We start from the raw sequence: 20052 nt of genomic DNA on the forward strand, positions 1-20052 counted from the left end.
TTTTTTCCCTTTGAAACAAACCAATCGTTCTTTTAGGAATATGATTTAGCTAAAAACAAAAATCCTCCCCTTGCTTTTTCTTAAAGAAAAAAATCCAACTCTATCATTTCCAGGGAGAGGTGCAAAATTTGGGGAGCATGTGCTTTGTTTCACTCACCCCTCTTTTAAACTCTTTAAAAGACCGGGGAGAATAGAAGAATAATTTGATAGGTAATATACTGACCTGGATCTGTCACTTCCACCTTCAGTGAGTAGTTAGATACTATGTGCTTTCTTAATGCATTTTGGAGCAAGTTGATTGTCCCAGTTCCTGAATCAATGCGGAAGACATTGTCCACGGGAATTTTGGGATTCTGGTCAATAATGTGGTACTCCAGGCGGGAGCCGATCGTGCCTCCCTGGTCTGCATCTGAGGCACGAACAATTCCTATCAAATTCCCTAGTGGCAGGAAATGAAGATGGAATTAGTCAAGCAGCACATAAATGTGAGCTAATACAAAAATGAGCAAATAAATATATCCCAGGGACCAATCCCGAGCAACAAACAGGGGAGGCAAGGTAGCAAAATACAAATGACAGTCTGATAATCATGATGAAACTCATCATCATCACCATCATCCTGTCTTTTTCCCAGTGTGGGACTCAAGGAACATCACAACAATTAAAAGGAACATAGCTTAAAAAAGAAAAAAGAAAAGAAAAGCCAAATACAAAAGTTAAAAATATAATTGAACTAGCCACAAATTAAAAGCAAGTTTTTAAAAAACAAACAAACACTTGATCCAATACAGGGAGAGGCGGGATATAAATAAATACTATTTGTTATTATTATTATTATTATTATTATTATTATTATTAGCTATTAAAACAACAAACAAACAAAACACAGAGAGACAGTACAGCACAATTCTGCAAGGTTCAGACCCCTTGAGCCATCAATCCTCAAAGTCCTACCAAAATATTTTTTAAAAGGTGCCTGTGACTAGATAGCAAGGAGGCTATCACTCAAACTAATCTTGGGATGAAGTTCCAAAACCCAAGAGTAGCCACTGAGAAGGTCCTCTACTGTGTTGCCATCAAGTGTACCTATCAGCGTGTTGGGACAGAGAGAATACCCTCCACAGAAGATCTCAAAACATGGACAGACTCACATGGGAGAATATGGTCCTTCAGATAACCTGGATCTGAGCTTTATAGGGCTTTAATGGTCACAACCAATGAGGATGCATCCAAACTGGTTGAATGGTCCCCAGTTTTGTTCCTGTTCCTATTTGCTCCAGTTTTACATTGGGTGAAAATAAACCAACCTGGGGAGCTGGTATGAAAAGTCTCTGATCAAACCAGGAGCTGATAGAAAATATTCTGAATTAAATAAATCCCATGAATCTCCAAAATAAATGTAGAAAGAATAGGAACAAAATCTGGGACTTTCTAGTTTTTTTAATCAGTGTGGATTTGCTCTAAATGACTTACTACATTTTTATCTTCACCTTCCCATTAAAAAAAAGCTCTCAAGGCATCTAATATCATTAAAAACATACTGGGTAATAAAACCATTCAAATCATCACTGCAAAATCATTTAAACAATGAACCCATTATCACTGGTGTTTAGTAAAGAGTTTAAGATGTCTGTTGGAGGAGATGTAGCTTCATACTGTTCCTAAGGAATTTGCTCACAACAACTCTGTGAACTCTTCACTTCACAATCTGGGTACAATATAGGAGATACTGGGTAAAACACAATTTGGATGCAACAATGACAAGCATGTCCCTCAGGCAAAGATATTTTTAAGAGGTCCTCTATTAAATATCTTAACATCCAGATAGGATTATAACAAGGATTATAACAAGAGTCAGGCTCCGAACAGTTTAGGGTTTTTAAGGTTAAAAACAACAGCCTGAATTGGGCCCAGAAAGATACTGGCAAGAATGTGGTATTTTTTACTTCTGTGTATGGTTGTGAAAGCTGGATAGTGAAGAAATCTCACATGAAGGAAATTGACACCTTTGAAATGTGGTGCTAGATAAATTTTCTACAGATACCACGGACTGCTAAAAATAGATCTCAGTGCAAGTCAAGCCTGAAAATTCACTAGAAGCAAAGATAACTAAACTGAGGCTGTTATACTGTGCACATGTCGTAATACGATGTGACTCACTGAAAAAAGACAATAATGCTTGGTAAAGTGGAAGCCAGTAGGTAAAGAGGAAGATGACATTAAAGGAGTATTGATTCAAGCAAGAAAGCTGCAGCCCTGAGTTCGCAAGACCTGAGAAGGGCAGTTGATGATCAGGACTCTTGGAGGTTTCTCATTCATAAGATTACCATAATCTGGAGTTGACTTGTTGGTAAATAACAACAACAAATAACATAGTAGGAAAAAACAACTGGAAGGGATGAGCAAGAAATTCATCCTGTTCTCAGCTAATGGGAACTAAGTTAATTTTTAAGTAATGAAGCAATAACGAACAAAAATGGCATTATACATTGATAACTGCAGTGTCCCAAATTTTGCAGAGTAGCTCCCAATAATAAAAGGTGTACAAAATGTGTACATTAGGCAAAGGGTAAACAAATAACACACAAAGCATTGCTAAGGCATATTGCCCACATATTGCACCAGTGTGTGTGTGTGTGTGTGTATGTCTGTGTGTGTGTGTGTGTGTGTAAGAAACCGAGTGAAACCAAAACTGATAGGTTCAAGTATTTCCACAGATCAGTTGAAACTGAAAGATTTCAATTTGTCACAATTGGTGATATAAAGCCAGATTGATCAAGTAACTTTTTTGAAGTATGACTCCTAGAACTCACCAACCAGCACAGTCACTGCGGTTCTGAAATATTTAGTTTTTTTTTTTTTAAGTAACTTGCACAGGCTCTGGATAGATCAGGCGAAGGACATATGCAACATAAGAAAACATGGGTTAAACATGGATTTGAGATACAAGTCTCCAAATTCAAAGTATTTCTGAAGAATGTGTATGCATTACTTATCTGAAGTCATGCTTTCTTACCTACAGCTTCATTCTCTTGCACTTCAAATTTAATCAAAGCTTTGTCACACACAGGTGGATTATCATTAATGTCTTCTACAGTAACCATAACAATCACTGGTGGTGCCAGTAGTATGTCTCCATCTTCATCTTTTGCAAATGCATAAAATGAATACTGTAATGGGAATGTTATAATTAAAAATTGCAGTAATTGTGAAAGTTAATGGACAGGATAATCTTATACTGTCCACCCAGAATAAATCACTTGACATCAAAGTTGCTTATTCATATATAGGTATGAGTACAGCTTTAGTTTAATTACATTGACAGTATTACCAGAAATTTCTGTTCCAAAGATGCCCAATGGACTTTTAAAAATGTTAAGTGTTTGTATTTTGGCTAACAAGAACCAGATATAATAAGAACCAAACAATATCTAAAATGACCATAAACTAAAAGCAATAACATAGGCAGGTTACAGACCGCCCGTTTGGGGCGGGCTGCACCCGCCCCTTTCCCCGGGGTATCGGGGCCTCAGCGTCCCGAGTGGCAGCCGCTGAGGCCCCAATCCGCCGCTTTTCAGGCTGCGGGTAAGCGGCAAAAGGCCCCTTCCCCGCAGCCTGAAAAGGGGTGTCCTTGGGGCTTCAAGCCCCAAGGACACCCCGCGGCGGCGGGGAGGAGGAGAAAGGGGAGCTCTGAAACGGAGCTCCTTCCTGCTCCGCGCTAAGGGCGCACTAGGCGCCCTGGCGGGGAGCGAGGACGTCACTTCCGCGCCGCCCCGTATAAAGGCGGCGCGGTCGTGACGTCCTCATGGCAGCAGCCATGTGGAACGGCCACCGCCATTTTGTGTGCGCTCCGTGCGTCCTAGGGTTGGGGGGGGGGTGCGGAAGCACCACCCCTTTCTAACCCTAGCACACGCGGAGTGCATACTAAAGTGCCCATCTGTAACGGGCCAATATAAGTTAAAAGCAATAGCAAGAGTAAAAGCAGACAGTCTAACAACTCACTATAAAATCCCCCCCAAAGCAATAAAGTGCAAACAATACACCACAACATCAACAGGGATGGAGCCAGGTGTGTCTCCTAAGGGACTTCAGTGATTTCTGCCCACTAATTATGGAGCAAAATCTTCCATAATTTCCATTTCAAAATTAGAATTGAAGGTATAAAATTAGTAACATTACTATAATGACAGCCAGCATGGTGTAGTTGATCAAGTGTTGGACTAGGACACTGGGAGACCTGGGTTCAAATCCTCACTCAGCCTTGGAATGCCACTGGATGACCTTGGGCAAGCCACAGTCTCAAAGGAAGGCAATGACAAACCCCTATTAAACAAATCTTGTCTCAAAACCCCCATGATAGGGTCACCATAAATAAGAAACAATGTGAAGGCACATAACAACAGCAACAGTATTTCTATAGTAGCTGCTGTGTATTGTGTGTAGTATAGTGTCAACAATAATGTTGCAGAGTATTTTTGGAAAGGGTTTTGCCAGATTTTAAAATATTTTTCCAGTTCTTGTCCACATACTTACACTGTCTTTTTCTTCTCTGTCCAAAGGTTCAGTGACATAGATGGTTCCATTCTGGTCAATCATAAATGGCAGTTTCATAGGAGGCTTCTCCTTTGATGAGATTTCATATTTTGCACCTGGATTATTCCATTGCACCTGATATTTTAAAGAAGAGTAAGTTAACAAGTTTATAAACTGAAAGTTCTGCCTTGATGATATTGAGGTAGAATACCAGCCTTTCTCCCTTACTTCTGAGTTTTTGACTTGAGGAAAAAATGAATTAATGAAACAAGAAGATTTATAGTGCACTTCCATTACATATTTTATTTAAGATATCTGCTTTTCACCCCAACTGGGTTCACAAAGCAGCTTACTTGTGTTTTTAAAATGCCATTTTACCATATATAACATTTTTGCAACACCTTTTTGTTCACTGTATCAACAGTAATCCAAAGACATATCCCACTCTAATAATTTATGTAAAAGCAAGAGCATACAAGCATAGAAACAGTCTTTGTGTTGTTTGGGGGAAGGAAAGTTTGAGACCCTGGACAGTGACCATGCTGGCTAGAGGGATTTCTGAAACAAAACATCTAATCCTAAAAAATATATTTTTCAGGCTCTAGAGTTCAAAGACATAGGCATGTTGGTCCAGAAAATCAGTATGCAAAATTAGTAGCTCATTTGAGGCTAACTGAAAAAGAGAAGCTGGTAGCATGAGCTTTTGTAGACTTGAGCTTACTTCCTCAGATGCATGAGGTGCAGTGGCAAGTCCAGACACAGACCTAACCTATATAAGCCAGCTGTGTGTGAGAACATAATTTGAAATTCAAAACCTTGTGGGTATGGACTACAGATCACATTTTTCCACCAATTATTTTTGGGCCCTCAGAACTGTGACTGCAAATAATTACTTTTGGGAACGAATTTTCCAAGCACTGCTTGAGATGTTTGTAAACCACCTTGAGTCCCAGGTGGCAGTATATTAAGGAAGAAGGCAGTATATTAAGGAATAAATGAGGAGGAGGAAAAAGAGAAGGAACTTCCACTCTCATCAGCCTTAGTCATCTGGACAATGGTGCAATATGATGGGAGTAGCAGTTCATCAACATCTGGAGGAACAACGGTTCCCCACCTTTGACATGGATGACTATAACCATATTGTGTGGCAGCAAACTCTGTAAGTCAATTACTTTCAAAACCACTTTCTCTTGTTTCTTCTGAGTTTCCTGCCAGATTTACTTGATTTCATGCTGCCAATCTAGTTCATACATTCAGTTTAGGTTTCTGTTCTTCATCCATTCAGTGTTTTCTCAAACTAACCAGCCAAATTTCTCAAGGTATCAGTGGGTTGCTGCAGTAAAGTGAACTTGCAGAACGAAGAGAAAATTGTCCATCTCACCTGAGTGATGCTGATGGGGTGAGGCTCTGTAGAGTTCTCCCTGATCTTTACTGGTGGTGGAGATTTCCAGAGGTTTTCCAGCACAGTGACTTCCACAGAAGTGGTACAACTGAAGGCATTTACTGACTGTCCTGCCATATCATGTGCTTCCACATCAAGGAGAAAGCTACTTACAACTGCTGGATTTAAATTAAGGGCTCCTGAAAATCAAACAGAATTAACAAACTTTTTACAGAGGCAACATTCTCTTGATAAAGGCCATGTGTAAATAAGGAGCCTGAAAATGCTACTTTAAAAAAATTATTATTAAAACCAACAAACATAAACAAACAATCATATCACATAATATCACATAATAACATTCTTTTTCATCCCCCTCCTCTCCCCTTCCCCCTTTATACATATTATTCAAACAAGTTTATTATATTTAAATCTTTAGCTACTATTTGTTCTTCCTCATCCTATTCCTGTTTAAATTTTCCACATCTCACACTTTCGTCCGATGCTTTATGTTTAGCAGCGAGAAGTGTGTTTTATTGTTCAAGAAATATTTTCCTTAGTATCTTTCTCTTAACAATAATTAAACATTACCATTCAGATTCTTCTATCTCCTAGTAACCTCCTACTTGTTTATATAAACCATGCTACATTTTTGGACAACATCCCATTGCCAAGCCAGATCAGTCATAATCCAAAAAAGTAACTTTTCCAAATAAACACAATGGTGGCTTCCTTGTTAATATAGCTAACAGAGAAGGAGTGAAAAAACCTTCCCCATTCACCTCCTTCCAGAAATTCCTATCTACTTTCAGTTGTCTCCTCTAGAGCTCGCTTCTATTGTCTTAAACTCTTGCAGGTACTGAAAAGGGATCTGTTTTTTAGCTTGTTTATTTACTCTTTCAATCTGAATGTGTTTTATTGTTTATATTGCTTTATTTACACATGAAATCCCATGAAAAAATACAGTATATAATTTCTTAAATAAATAATAAATACATTCCTGCAGGCTATCTGGTACAACTAGGGATTATTCCTCCCTTATTTTTGATCATGATTTTAGCTGACCAGGAACCATGGTGATGTGTCAGAATTAAGTCTCAGTTTGTTTACATTCCACTGTTGTCTGTAACATTCAGAATCTTTAGAGCCTCCCTGAATTGTTCTGAAAAGTAGAGCTAAGCCTTACTTGTGTCCTAAATCATGGCTCAACAAATGCAACAGATTTTTACCCTTTGAAATGTGAAGAACACCAGGGCTGGATGTGGAGACATGAACAAAAAAAACCCCAGTGAATACCGTATATACTCGACTATAAGTCGACCTCATGTATAAGTCAAGGGCAAGTTTTGCAGCTAAAATTATGGATTTTGCTATGACCTGTGGATAAATCAAGGGTAAAATTTAGGGGCATATAACAACGGATTTAAAGGATGAAGCAAAGCAAAATAATGTCAAAGAATTTATAAAATTCCAGCTGACATAAGTCTATGTGCTTGTTCTTAAGACTGGATGGATGAGAGAGTAGAGGGAGGTCAGTGCTTCACATATTATATTTTTGCTTTTCATCAGGAGATGGTTCCTTCTTTTAAATAAGAGTTAAAGTACAGTATTTACACTGACCTGTGGATAAGTCAACTCAAGTTTTTGGGGTCAATTTTTTGACCTAAATTTCTAGACTTATACATGAGTATATACAGTATGTTTTTTCTCTCTCTCAAATGGTTCTAGCCATGCGCAGGAACTGAACATTCACCTAGGGTTGTAATCTAGGTGTTGATGATGCCACGTTCCAGATGCCTAGATAGCCTAACACAGTAGTTTAATGTACACATTAACAATAGAAGTTGCAGAATATAAACCTGAATAATGCCATGAACTGCCATGAGCCAAGGTGAAGAATCTACCAACACTATCTTCCAAAAAAGCTAGAACCATTGTGACATCAGTCCTTTGCATTAGATCTCAGACAGGTATTTCAGAAGTATACCATTATCAATAAGCTCAAAAGCTGCTGGAGGCTCCCACAGAATCAGCTTCATCCAGTGGCATCATTAGGGGGTGAGGGGTGCGGACTGCACCAAGTGACACCACTGCTCCTCAAACATCTGTTTTGGGACAGAAACGGGCTGTGGCATTCATTTGCTTCCCTTTGAAATGCTGAAGTGATCATGTGAGGGGGATGGGCCTCATGTTTCTTTTAAATTAAAATGTACTAAGTATTTAGGCAACATTTTAGAGCAGTGGTTCCCAAACTGTACCCTTTAAGAGATTTTGGACTTCAGCTCCCAGAAGCCTCAGCTATGTTGGTCAATAGTCTGGGATTATGGGAAATGAAATCCCTTAAAGAGCACAGTTTGGGGACCACTGATTTAGAGCATGTTTTGCAACACTGCTGTTTATGGTGCAAAACTGGAGCTTTTTGAATGTGAAAAGATACTAGAAGTAACACAGACTCGGGTGATTTGGTCAGTTCACAATTTTCAAGACAGGTGGCTTCGTTATTTTGAACTTGGAAACCATCAAGAGTAGATCTGCCTACCAGCTTCAGTTGTGGAAATTGCTCCTGTGACATTGTCAATCTGAAAAAGCATCTCTGGCAAAGGGTTGGGGAAATGTTGACGGAGCTTATAGCTCAGCTGCCCATTTGGGGTACTGGGATCATCACGATCAGAAGCTTTGACATACATGAAGGGTTTTCCTGTTTGAATTTGAAAAAGAAAATTGAAAAATATTAAGACAACAGAAACTGAAGGTGCTTCCTCTCTATTAAAAGACAACAATTAAGATTTCCTGATTTAAAAGTCTAAACCTATTGTTTCAGAACAATATGACACCCACCTTTTAGATGACGATTAAAAGGGATCCTGGCACTTTCACTGGAAACAGCTAATTGAGGCCATCATGGCAGGATTTGCTACAAACGTTCAAACATTCAGACTAATAATAATGACACTGCAACCATTGATTTTGAGGCCTCATGGCCATTCCTTAACAGCTTTGCATTGCCCTCATATCTCATGTTGGTTGGATCTACATTTTCAGCTTTCAACCTCACATTCTTGGCTATTCCTTCCACTTTATTTTTCAATACTGCCCAAACTGGAATTGAAAAAGAAGCATGGTAATTCAGCCAAATTTATTTATGGTTGTCAGTCTGTGTCAACCTGAAAACAACTGGGATAGACTCCTATTACTCTTATTTTCCTCACCTCTATATCTTGCATTTAGACCTTTGTGACTGATAACAGGGCAATAAACTTGGTTTAATTTACATATCTGATTATTGAGGCATGCATCTTTGTAGAATTCTCACTGTTATAAAGAAAATGAGATAATAGAAGAGAAGACATTTTCCACATAACATCTAGTTTGGGACATATGACATAGTTAAGATGCATGCTACTCTTCAGATACACTGTGGTTGTGGTTTCCATATCAGAGCAGCAGTAAATCTGCTCCAGACTTTTATCTGAACTTTAAAGGACTTCTATGAATAATATTAGATAGATGGATGGATAGATAGATAGATAGATAGATAGATAGATAGATAGATAGATAGATAGATAGATATCACAGATCTGTCTGCTCTATCTATCTATCTATCTATCTATCTATCTATCTATCTGATTATACATTAGTATTATGTGAATTGTTGCAGATTTTTGCACTGACGCTTAATTGTCTTCAATTTCCTATGCAAATTAACATCTATTTGCCCTCCTGCTGAAAATGTGCAGCCATGCAAATCCATGTGGAATGGCTGGTTGGCCAGCCATATATTCAGTAATGTGCATCCTTTCACACATACCTCCTGCAAAAAAAGCCCAAATTCCTCCAAATTACCTGTGGCCAGATCTCAGTCTATTTGATTAGAATGAAGAATATTTTAATCATGTACAAAAGCCCCAAGTTTGTCCCAAGAGGGATAGGTTTCAGCCCACTGGATAGATCATTAAAATGTTTGACACCCAGCGTGGATTCATTACTCCACTGATGTGGAAGCCACCAGCTACCATTAATCTGAAACTGAGAAATCCTGGCCTTTTCCATTTTGCAAGCGGTTCAGTATTCCACTGCACTAGAAACATCAGTGAAACAGTCAAATTTTCAAACATTTTTAATATTTATTTATAATAAATAATAAAATGCCATTTTAATATTTATTCTGCCAGATCACTTGAAAATACACCATGGACACACCAAGACAACTGCTGCTACATTAATTTTAATGCCCTGTTTGTTAATCAAGCCTCTAGGATAGGGATAGGTAAGGAATCTGTAGTCTTCCAGATGTAGTGTATTTCCAAATCTTATTAGCCTTAACAGTTGCATATAGTAAGCAATAGGGCTTATTGGGTTGGCAACCACAACAACTGAGAGAGTGCTCTAGGAATCTTAAGTATTTAGAAAGTATTCAAGCTCAAATAAATATGGAAATAAATACCTGCACGAGACTTTTGTCTCACTGCTCCCTGATATCTTTTCTTATCAAATTCAGGTGGGTTGTCATTGATATCCTTAACATATATAGTGATAGAATATGGGCCCTTCACTCTCTGTCCATTTACATTCAGACCTTCCACCTAATGATGATAGGGGAAAAAATGATATTAAAAGTAAGTCATATCCAAAAGCCATTGCCTCATTCACACTGGCTTCATATGTTTGTTGGTTTTAGTTATTTGGGTTGGCTGGCAGAACACCTTACAAGTGATGTTGAAAAGCTATGCTTCACATTATTGGCTAGTGGGGGCAATGAACAAAGAAAGGGTGGTGAACTAATGTTGACATATGACGATGTTGGAGGGGCAGAGACTGGGTGTTCTGGCCTACCAAAATCTGAATATGGAGGAATAGATCTTTTGAAGATGTGGAAAAGAGTGGGTAGCCACTTTGGCTAATGCTATTTAGAGTTGGTATTGATTTTACTAGAGTCAGCTTAGTGTAGTGGTTTGAGTGTTGGACTGTGACTCTGAATATCAGGGTTCAAAGATATCCCCACTCAGCCGTAGAAGCCCACTGGATGATCTGGGGCAAGTCACACTCTCTTGGCCTCAAAAAAATAGGGAAAAACAACCCCCTCTGAACAAGTCTTGCCAAGAAAACCCCATGAGAGGGTTGCCTTAGGGTTGCCATAGGTGAGAGACAAAACAGCAATTGATGTTACCAGTGGCTATCAATGGTTGTTAATAGAGCTGATTAGTAGTAGTGCTGGCTGGGGATTCTGGGATCTGTCATCTCAAACAATAATTTTCCCAAGCTGTGTTAGTGGTGAAAGCTAAATTAAGCTTTTGTTGTTCAAAGATAATATTCCACTGAACACCAGTTGCTGGAACATATGACCAGAGTAGGAGAAGAGTATTGCCTTTCCTTATATTTCTGAACTTCCTATTAGCATCATGTTAGCCATTTTGGAGATAAATAAAGATCCTGAAGAATGTGGGTCTTGTTCTGATCCAGCAGAATTTCCTTATTATCAGACATGGAAATGTGCAGTCATGTTTTACACAAATATCTGTGTGCTTCCAGGAAGTGACAGAGACAGTGATAAGTAATAAGAATCAATTCCTGTGTGCCTTCTTTTCCTTGCTGGCTCTTAGGGAGGGTAAAAGGACCTAGAAGCTGTGGTACATGCACTGGTAATCTCTCGTCTTGATTTCTGTAACATGCTCTACATGGGGCTACCCTTGTACCAAGTTCAGAAGCTTCAACTGGTTCAAAACGCGGCAGCCAGACTGGTCACCAGTTCATCCAGATTTGACCATATAACACCTGTCCTAACATCTCTTCACTGGCTGCCAATTAGCTTCTGGGCGCACTACAAGGTGTTGGTTATTACCTTTAAAGCCTTACATGGCTTGGGCCTGAGTTACTTGCGGGAAACGCCTCTTCCTACACAATCCGCCCTGCACACTTAGAATAACTGAGAAGAATGTGTTAGAACATCAATCATCCAGGCTCACATCGACTTCCCAGAGAGCCTTCACAGCAGCTGCTACAAAATTGTGGAACAGTCTCCCAGAAGAGATCCATCTCATTACCTCCTTGGAGCTGTTTAAGAAGGCACTTAAGACGGATCTCTTCCGGTGAGCTTACCCACCTGACCTTGTGTAAGAAACACCTCCAGACCATTGTCGCCTTCCAGCTTCAATCGATCTTGGATGACACCGATTTTCTGGACCCATTTCAAACTGGCTTCCGGGCGGGCTATGGAGTTGAGACTGCCATGGTCGCCTTAGTTGATGACCTCCGTCTGAGCATGGACAGGGGAAGCGTGTCCCTGTTAGTGCTCTTGGACATCTCGGCGGCTTTCGATACCATCGACCATGGTATCCTTCTGGAACGCCTGGGGGAGTTGGGTATCAGGGGCACTGCTTTGCAGTGGTTCCGGTCCTACCTCTCGGGTAGATTCCAGATGGTGGAGCTGGGGGATTGTCGCTCCGATAAGAGGGCACTTACATCCGGTGTCCCTCAGGGAGCGATTTTATCCCCTATGCTTTTTAACATCTACATGAAACCGCTGGGAGAGATCATCCGGAGACACGGGGCGCGGTGTTATCAGTATGCTGATGACACCCAAATAATTTTCTCTGTGTCTCCGACTGATGCAGTAACTAAGGATGGCATCTCTCCTCTAGATGCCTGCTTGGCGTCGGTAATGGGCTGGATGAGGGAGAACAAACTCAGTGTGAATCCAGGGAAAACGGAAGTACTGGTGATAGGTCCCTCGGTTCCGGGTGGTGAGATTTGTCAGCCTGTCCTGAATGGGGTCACGCTCCCCTTGAGGGACTCGGTGCGCAGCTTGGGAGTACTCCTTGATTCGTCGCTTCATCTGACATCTCAGGTGGACGCGACGATCAGGAGTGCTTGTTATCAGCTTCGGCTGATACGCCAGCTGCGCCCCTACCTGGGCCGTCGGGACCTTGAAACTGTTGTACATGCTTTGGTAACCTCTCGATTGGATTTCTGCAATGCGCTCTACATAGGGCAACCCTTGTACCAAACCCGGAAGCTTCAATTGGTGCAGAATATGGCAGCCAGACTGGTCGCTGGTAGTTCCAGGACAGACCACATAACACCTATTTTAAAAGATCTCCACTGGCTACCCATTCGCTTCCGAGCTCAATACAAGGTGTTGGTTTTGACCTATAAAGCCCTAAATGGCTTGGGCCCAGGGTACTTGGAGGACCGCCTCTCCCCATACAATCCGCCCCGCACACTCAGAACATCTGGGACCAATTTGTTAGAGGTCCCTAAATCCCATCTGGTGAGGACCTCACAGAGGGCTTTCACTATCGCCGCCCCCTCATTGTGGAATAAGCTCCCTGTAGAGCTCCGTTCCTCTGCATCTTTAGTTTCTTTTAAGAAACAATTAAAAACGCATCTATTCCAGTTGGCTTTTTCACTTTAGGTAATAGTGTTTTTTCTCTGCTCCTTGCCCTCTGTTTTTCGACCCCGGATTAGTGCAATATATTGTCTTTTTCTTGCCCCTAGTGAATTGTGATTTGTATAGATTCCCATTCCTACCCCTAGTAATGATGTTTTTAAACTTTTTATATTGTGATGTTTTACTTGTATTTTATCGTTTCTTGCCTTGTAAGCCGCCTTGATCATGCAATTGGAAAGGCGGGATATAAATAAAAATTATTATTATTATTATTATTGTACGAGAATCTACTGCATTTCCACTTGATGATGAGTTAGTTTTAAGATTAATTGTATTATTTTTACTGATGTATTTTATATGTATTTTATTATTGATGTATGGGTTTTAACGGACTGTAATTCCGCCTTGATTCACCTGGGAGAGGCGAGAAAATATAAATAAAATTATAATTATTATTTTTCTGCTTCATCCATACTCTGGGGTTTGACTTAACTTCCACACATCTCTCCTTCCTCCTCCTGGGCTCACTGAGTCATGTAGTGAATTGTGCAAGATCCTTCTTTCTCTCTTCCAGAATTTGTAGTTCACACTAATAAAATTTGCTCTTTACTGAAGAGGAACTCGAAATACCTATTTCCTTATACGTTAGCATACTTATGTCCTTTTTTTTTACCTGAAGTCTGTGGACCTTTTTGGTTTCCCAGTCTAGAGGCCCATTAAGATACAGAACTCCATCCGGTCTCATTTCTATGATGCCGTCTTTCTCGCCAGTCAGTCTCAAGCTGACAACAGGAGGTTCAAATTTAAACTAATCCAGGGGGAAAAAAGAAACAAATTAGAACTTTGTGGGTTTTTTTGGCTTTCATATCCCCTCCCTCATCATTAGCAGTCTTTATTTTATCTGATAACTTGTACTACGGAACAGTTTGTTTTCAAAGCTACTGTCAACCTAAACCAAAAGGCCAAGAAGCAGTCCATGTTTATATCCTTCAATAACTGTTCATATTTGTTTCTTTTGAAATTGAAGAGTCAGATTACCCGATATAAATACATCCCTCCTATTGAACCTTCTTGAACAGAAAAACTCTTGTCCTCCAGAGGTCCATCTAACTGTGCATTGTCAACAGCTTGGCAATCAACCTTAAGGAGAAAACAGAGAGGGGAGAGAGAGAGAGAAAGAGGTTAATGCAAGAGGTTATGAAAATTTATTCTGAAATATGACAAAACAAAAACATCCAGAGATGCCAATTCTGAATTTCATTTTTTTTAATTTGGCATATTGATTGCACAAATGTCATGTCAGCAGTTTTTTAAAGACAGATTTACAATCCCATAAATTTGGGGTTCACGTTTATCGTTAAGGAATGAATGTGACCCCAAAATCTATTTTTTGAGCCAGGCAGCACCCCAACCTCATTCCCAATAGCAAGTACATTTCTGTACCGCTTAATCAGGGCACTTAAGCACTCCCTTGGCAATTTACAATGAGTAAGCTAATTGCCCCCAATAATCTGGGGTCTCATTATAGCAAGCTTGAAAGCATGCAAGGCTGAGTTGACCCTGAGCCCCTGGCTGGTATTGAACTCACAACCTTGTGGTTTGTGAGTGAGTGGCTGCAGTACAGGCATTTAACCACTGGGCCTCCAGGGCTCTTTAGCCTTCCAAGGTGTTGCAGATTGGGATGCTGGAAAATGTTGTCTGCAGTGTTCTTCCAAGGGTGTATGTGTGTGTGCATTGAGAGAACCAATTCCAACAGGACTTTGAGGGATCTCTCCAACTGCCTTTTCTCAATGTGTCCTTCAACAGAGCACTAAAGACACAATTTCCTAATAATAATAATAATAATAATAATAATAATAATAATATTTATGTCTATTTCCCACTTCTCCCTGTGGATCGAGGTGGGATTACAGCAGTCAGCAAATTTCAACAATAAAAACATATCAAATACATAGCATAAAAAATATACATTACTATCAATACAAAACAGTTGGTTGACTCTCCGTAAAAAACATACAACAGAAGTGAGATATTTTACAGCAGGTTCGCCGGAAGAGATCCATCTTCAGTGCTTTCTTGAAAGCATCTAGGGTGGTAATAAGACGGATCTCTTCCGGCAAATCATTCCACAACTTGGGGGCCATAGCAGAAAATGCTCTCTGGAAAGTGGTCACTAGCCTGGTTGTTATGTAGTCTAGTGATTTATTCCAAAATATTCTGAGAGTGCAGGGTGGATTGTGTAGGGAGAGGCGTTCCCTCAAGTAACTCAGGCCCAAGCCATTTAGGGCTTTAAAGGTAATAACAACACTTTGTATTGCGCCTGGAAGCTGATTGGCAGCCAGTGCAGAGATTTTAATATGGTGTTATATGGTCAAACCTCGATGCTCCGGTGACTAGTCTAGCTGCTGCATTTTGAACTAATTTCCTAGTGCCCGATCTGTGCTGTCTTGGAAACTCTTCACTAGGAGGATTGCTTGAGTGAAAAGGCAGATGTTGGCATGGGTGGGAGTGGCATTGACCAATATAGCTATGGTGATGGAGCTCTATCGTTGTAGTTATAACTGACAAAGCAGGATCTTGGCCTAGTTCACCACAGTTTGTTTGCTATCTAACTGCACCATAGCAAAAACAATAGTAAGGTTTGGAACATTACTCCCAATGTGAAGAGCCACACTGAGTGAAGGATTATAGGGCAAAAACAGTAACTTTTTGTTGAAAAAAGTAGCTCAAACTCTGAGTCAAAATGCTTAAAGCAGGGGTAGGCAACCTTTTTGAGCCAGGGGCCAGGTTGGTGTCCCCCAGACAACGGGTGGGGGGGGGGGGGCAAAAAATAAATAATTAAATAATTAAATGATGTAGGACAACATTTTCAAATGTAGGACACATTTTTTTAAAATGGAGGACATGCCAAAAAATTTGATGATTTTTTAAAAATGCTACTATAAATGCATGTTTCTTAGGCATGATCAAAATGGAGGACATTTGGGCATTATTCCTAGACAGATGGCAGAAATGTACGTACTTCTCTTTCTGGCCAACCCCCCCCCCCCCCATTCCAAACAGCACATTTGGGCACTGAACATGGCTTTACTTAACGTGGCCTCTTGCATATTTCAGAGGCTTATTGCATAACTAAACTCTTTGGGTTTCACACTGAACATGGGTTCATATGGCCATGCATATTGAACATGTCAAGGTGGTTTCACAGTTCTTGCACCAAGTGTACTTCTCAGAAGTGTGTACTTGGTCAAGGGACTTTGGTTTTTCTTCACTGCACATGAGTTTGTAAAAATCACAGCAATTTACATTGGCCTTGCCTCAGAGGCTTTCTGATATCAGTATCACCATTAAAGAACCAAAAACACACAGAAAAGCCATTTTGGAAAGTCACACTCTCTCGGCTTAAGAAACAGTGCCTGCATGCTTCTCAAGCTGACTCATATCATCATCATCATCATCATCATCATCACCACCACCAACACACTATCACTGTCAAAACAAGGGAGACTTGTTAGCATTAAAAGCACCCAAAACACACTTTGGAAGGTGACACTCTCTAGGCTTCTGAAACAGTGCCTGCATGCCTCTCAAGCTGACTCATATCATCATCATCATCATCATCATCATCATCATCATCATCATCATCACACTATCATTGTCAAAGCAAGGGAGACTTGTTAGCACTTAAAGCACACAAAATAAAAATTTAAAAAACCTTGAGGCCTCTGGCCACTCACCACCTCCTTCTTCTGCTCCCCCTCCTCCTCTTCCTCCCCCTCCCCCTCCTCCTCTTCCTCCTCTTCCTTCTTCTCCTCCCCCCTCCTCCTCTTCCTTCTCCTCTTCCTCCTTCTTCTCCTCCCCCCTCCTCCTCTTCCTTCTCTTCCTCCTCTTCCTTCTTCTCCTCCCCCTTCTCCATGCGCCGCGTGGCCTGGGGGCGGGGCGGAGGAGGCAGAGGAGAAGGAGGTGGGCAGCGTGGGGCCACGCGGGGAGGCAGGGAGGGCGGCGCGGGGCTTCCCCCTTTGCCTCCTCTGCCCCAGGCCATGCGCCCCTCTTCTTCCTCCTCTGTGCGGTGGAGGAGGAGGAGGGCAGCACGGTCGCGCGGCCCAGGAGGAGGAGGAGGAGGAGGAGGAGGAGGCGGCGGCGGCGGCGGCAGGACTGGGCTGGGGCCGGTCCTGCCGCCTCCGCGGGCCAGAGGTTGCTGACCCCTGGCTTAAAGCAATGGCTCTGAAGCCAGTGGCCTACCTACTATATTTGACACCCACAGTGCAGATCATTTTATAATATCCCTCTCCCTTCAACAGCCTTTTCTGGGTCTAGTGGAGCTGATGGCTAGGTGGGAAAGGTGAGAAACTCTTTACCACCCAGCCAGCAGAGTGGCCAGATTCAGAAGGCAGTCCATTCCTACCACAGCGATATGAGGCAGTGGGCTGGTCCGGCCACCCTGCAGCCTTTCCCAGATCTGACGGAGCTACTGGCCAGGCAGGGCAGGGAGAACATTAACCTTCCCACCTGGCCAGCAGAACCACGAGACCCAGAAAGCAGCCTCTTCCCTCCAGCACACCATGCGACATCCCACTCAGTGGTGTCACCTGGTGTGCTCCACATTCCCTGCATTCCCCTAGTGACACCCCTGCCTGAAACAATGGTTCAGGATTGTTTTGTGACCCAAATGTAAAGCCCAGCATTAACCATAATGTCCATTTGCACTATAAATATCTCTTGACCAGTGTTGTAAGCAGACAGCGAAAATTTCTTATGTATTAAGCCTCATGTGTGAAATACTGTATGTTCTATCTATTTGCCATTTTGTTCCCTCACATTAATCTTTTTACCCATGTCTCCCCAGAACCTTTCTTCCTGATGTCTTACTGCAGTATCAAATTTCAGCTGTATTTTTTTATTGTTGATGGCAGTTTAGAAATTGTTTATTATGAAGTAAAATGCCACTATTTTCAAAGCTAAATGTCATTTGCACTACTATAGTTCTTTCAGGGACTGCTTTAAAATAATGTGGTTCATTCAGTTATCCAGTGTATACATAAGGAAACATGTCAAATCTAACAATCCCATGCAGGTATTTTTACCTCTGACTGTAAAAGGAAAATAATTTTCATAACCATGAAACTCTCATATCTTGAGAACATATACCCACCAATATTTTACAGATAAAAACCAACCATGACGTATATGGCTAAGATGGCAAAAGTAATCAGTGAGGAAAACTGCACAAGGTTGCAGTACCTGCAGCAGTTTGCTTTTGTCTGAATGTACTAGGAAAGACAAGATTCCACCCCTTCCTTTCCTCCCCTTCCCTAGGTTAAATGAGTGCAAACTATTTTTGCACTTTGAACTCAGTTTGCAGCAATTGAAGTAAGCTGAGAACAAAACAGAGAGGTGGGAGGAGAAACTGGGGTATTTTTTAAAAATAGCTGAAAATGTGGGATGACAGAAGATTTATTGGTGCTGTCCCAGCCAAACAGGGACAGTTGGAAGGTATAACTTATACACTTTTGGACTACCATTTTTGAAATCTACTCTTTGATTTTTATCTAAAGCTTACATTCTGTTATTCAATGGATTTTTTTCTTCATGGTACAAAACTGTATTAATGCCTACTTACATCAGTAGTAATGTTATAGGTGTGGAAATAGGTCTTACTGTCAAGTTGTGGCCTACGTCTCTTTTAATTATAAATGCTATTAATAGCAAATTATTAATGCTATTTAATTATTTATATATGTGTTTAGTATCCAATTTTCTTCCAGTACTGAACCCAAGGTGAGTTGCAGGTAAAAATCCTCACTAGCTCGGCTGCATTGGAATAGATTTTTGCACAAGAGATTGAGCAAAGTCATTTGTACAACTCTTGATACAAATGTTTTCACAATAAAATTGCATTGGAAATCACTCTTGCAGTAACTCTGAATAATGCACAGCCTCTAACACAATGCACCTTGCCCCAGTACAATAACAAAATTGGACACAGGCCTCTGAATTAAAAATTAAAATATAAACATTGTGTAGCTTTCTTTCTCCTGCTTGTTTAGGAAATAAACAGCATACTTCCTTCTCTGATTAAGACTGGTTATTCCTTTTTGAAGGAATGAAATCTGAGATTCATGAAATGCAAAGTATTTGAGGAAATTTTTCTCTTCTGAAGTCAAATGTGACTGCTTTGGACAGGACCAGCCAACACATTCTGCTGCCTGAAGCAAAGGACAAAATGACAACTCTTCTGTTCCACATACAAAAGGCACTGGACTTGCAGATGAATCTGATTTCAGTACTGGAAAGAAGGACCATTCCTATAGTAATGCAACTCAAAATAGTAGCCTGTGGAAAGGTGTTAATCAACTAGGGATTGGTGAAAATCTGGGGTGAGAATGTGGCACCCAGGCCTGCCAAAGTTGCCTATGCCAACCTACTTCAAAGGGTGGGAAGCTTAGTTCAGCCAAGGCCCAAACTCAAATTCAGAGACGTTTCAGAGGGGCCACATTCCAGTGGGGAGTGGAGCCAAAGGCAACAATAGCCACACAACTCAGTTTAAAGTTCTGTCTGCCTGTAACTGAGAGGATTTCCAAGAAGGAGCCATGCTAGTTTCCTGCAGCATAAAAATGAAGAAGAAAGGGGGAGGGGGGGGAAGGAAATGTTGCAACACCTTTAAGATTAACTAATTTTTATTTTCCCATGAGCTTTCATGGATATAAACTTCTTCGGATGCAATACAGAGTGATGATAAATGCTCATGTAC

The 20052-nt window shown here is 40.9% G+C and overlaps 1 protein-coding gene across 1 annotated transcript in view; it reads right to left on the minus strand.

Moving 5' to 3' along the window:
* Positions 1 to 17915, minus strand: part of LOC149317497 (cadherin-17-like) — a 39788-nt gene extending 21873 nt beyond the window's left edge. Inside the window, exons 1-9 of the mRNA XM_089518380.1 lie at positions 17811 to 17915; positions 14340 to 14441; positions 13975 to 14109; positions 10359 to 10497; positions 8454 to 8612; positions 5915 to 6114; positions 4534 to 4668; positions 3017 to 3170; positions 224 to 439 (exon numbers count right to left, since the gene is read on the minus strand). Coding sequence (XP_089374506.1) covers positions 224 to 439; positions 3017 to 3170; positions 4534 to 4668; positions 5915 to 6114; positions 8454 to 8612; positions 10359 to 10497; positions 13975 to 14109; positions 14340 to 14441; positions 17811 to 17915 — 1345 coding nt within the window. The remainder of the gene's footprint in view (positions 1 to 223; positions 440 to 3016; positions 3171 to 4533; positions 4669 to 5914; positions 6115 to 8453; positions 8613 to 10358; positions 10498 to 13974; positions 14110 to 14339; positions 14442 to 17810) is intronic.
* Positions 17916 to 20052: the final 2137 nt, after the last annotated feature.

The sequence above is a fragment of the Sceloporus occidentalis genome, unplaced genomic scaffold (assembly GCF_023333645.1).
Source record: "Sceloporus occidentalis isolate IW3139 unplaced genomic scaffold, rSceOcc1.0.p SCAF_3, whole genome shotgun sequence".
NCBI classification, from domain to species: domain Eukaryota; kingdom Metazoa; phylum Chordata; class Lepidosauria; order Squamata; family Phrynosomatidae; genus Sceloporus; species Sceloporus occidentalis.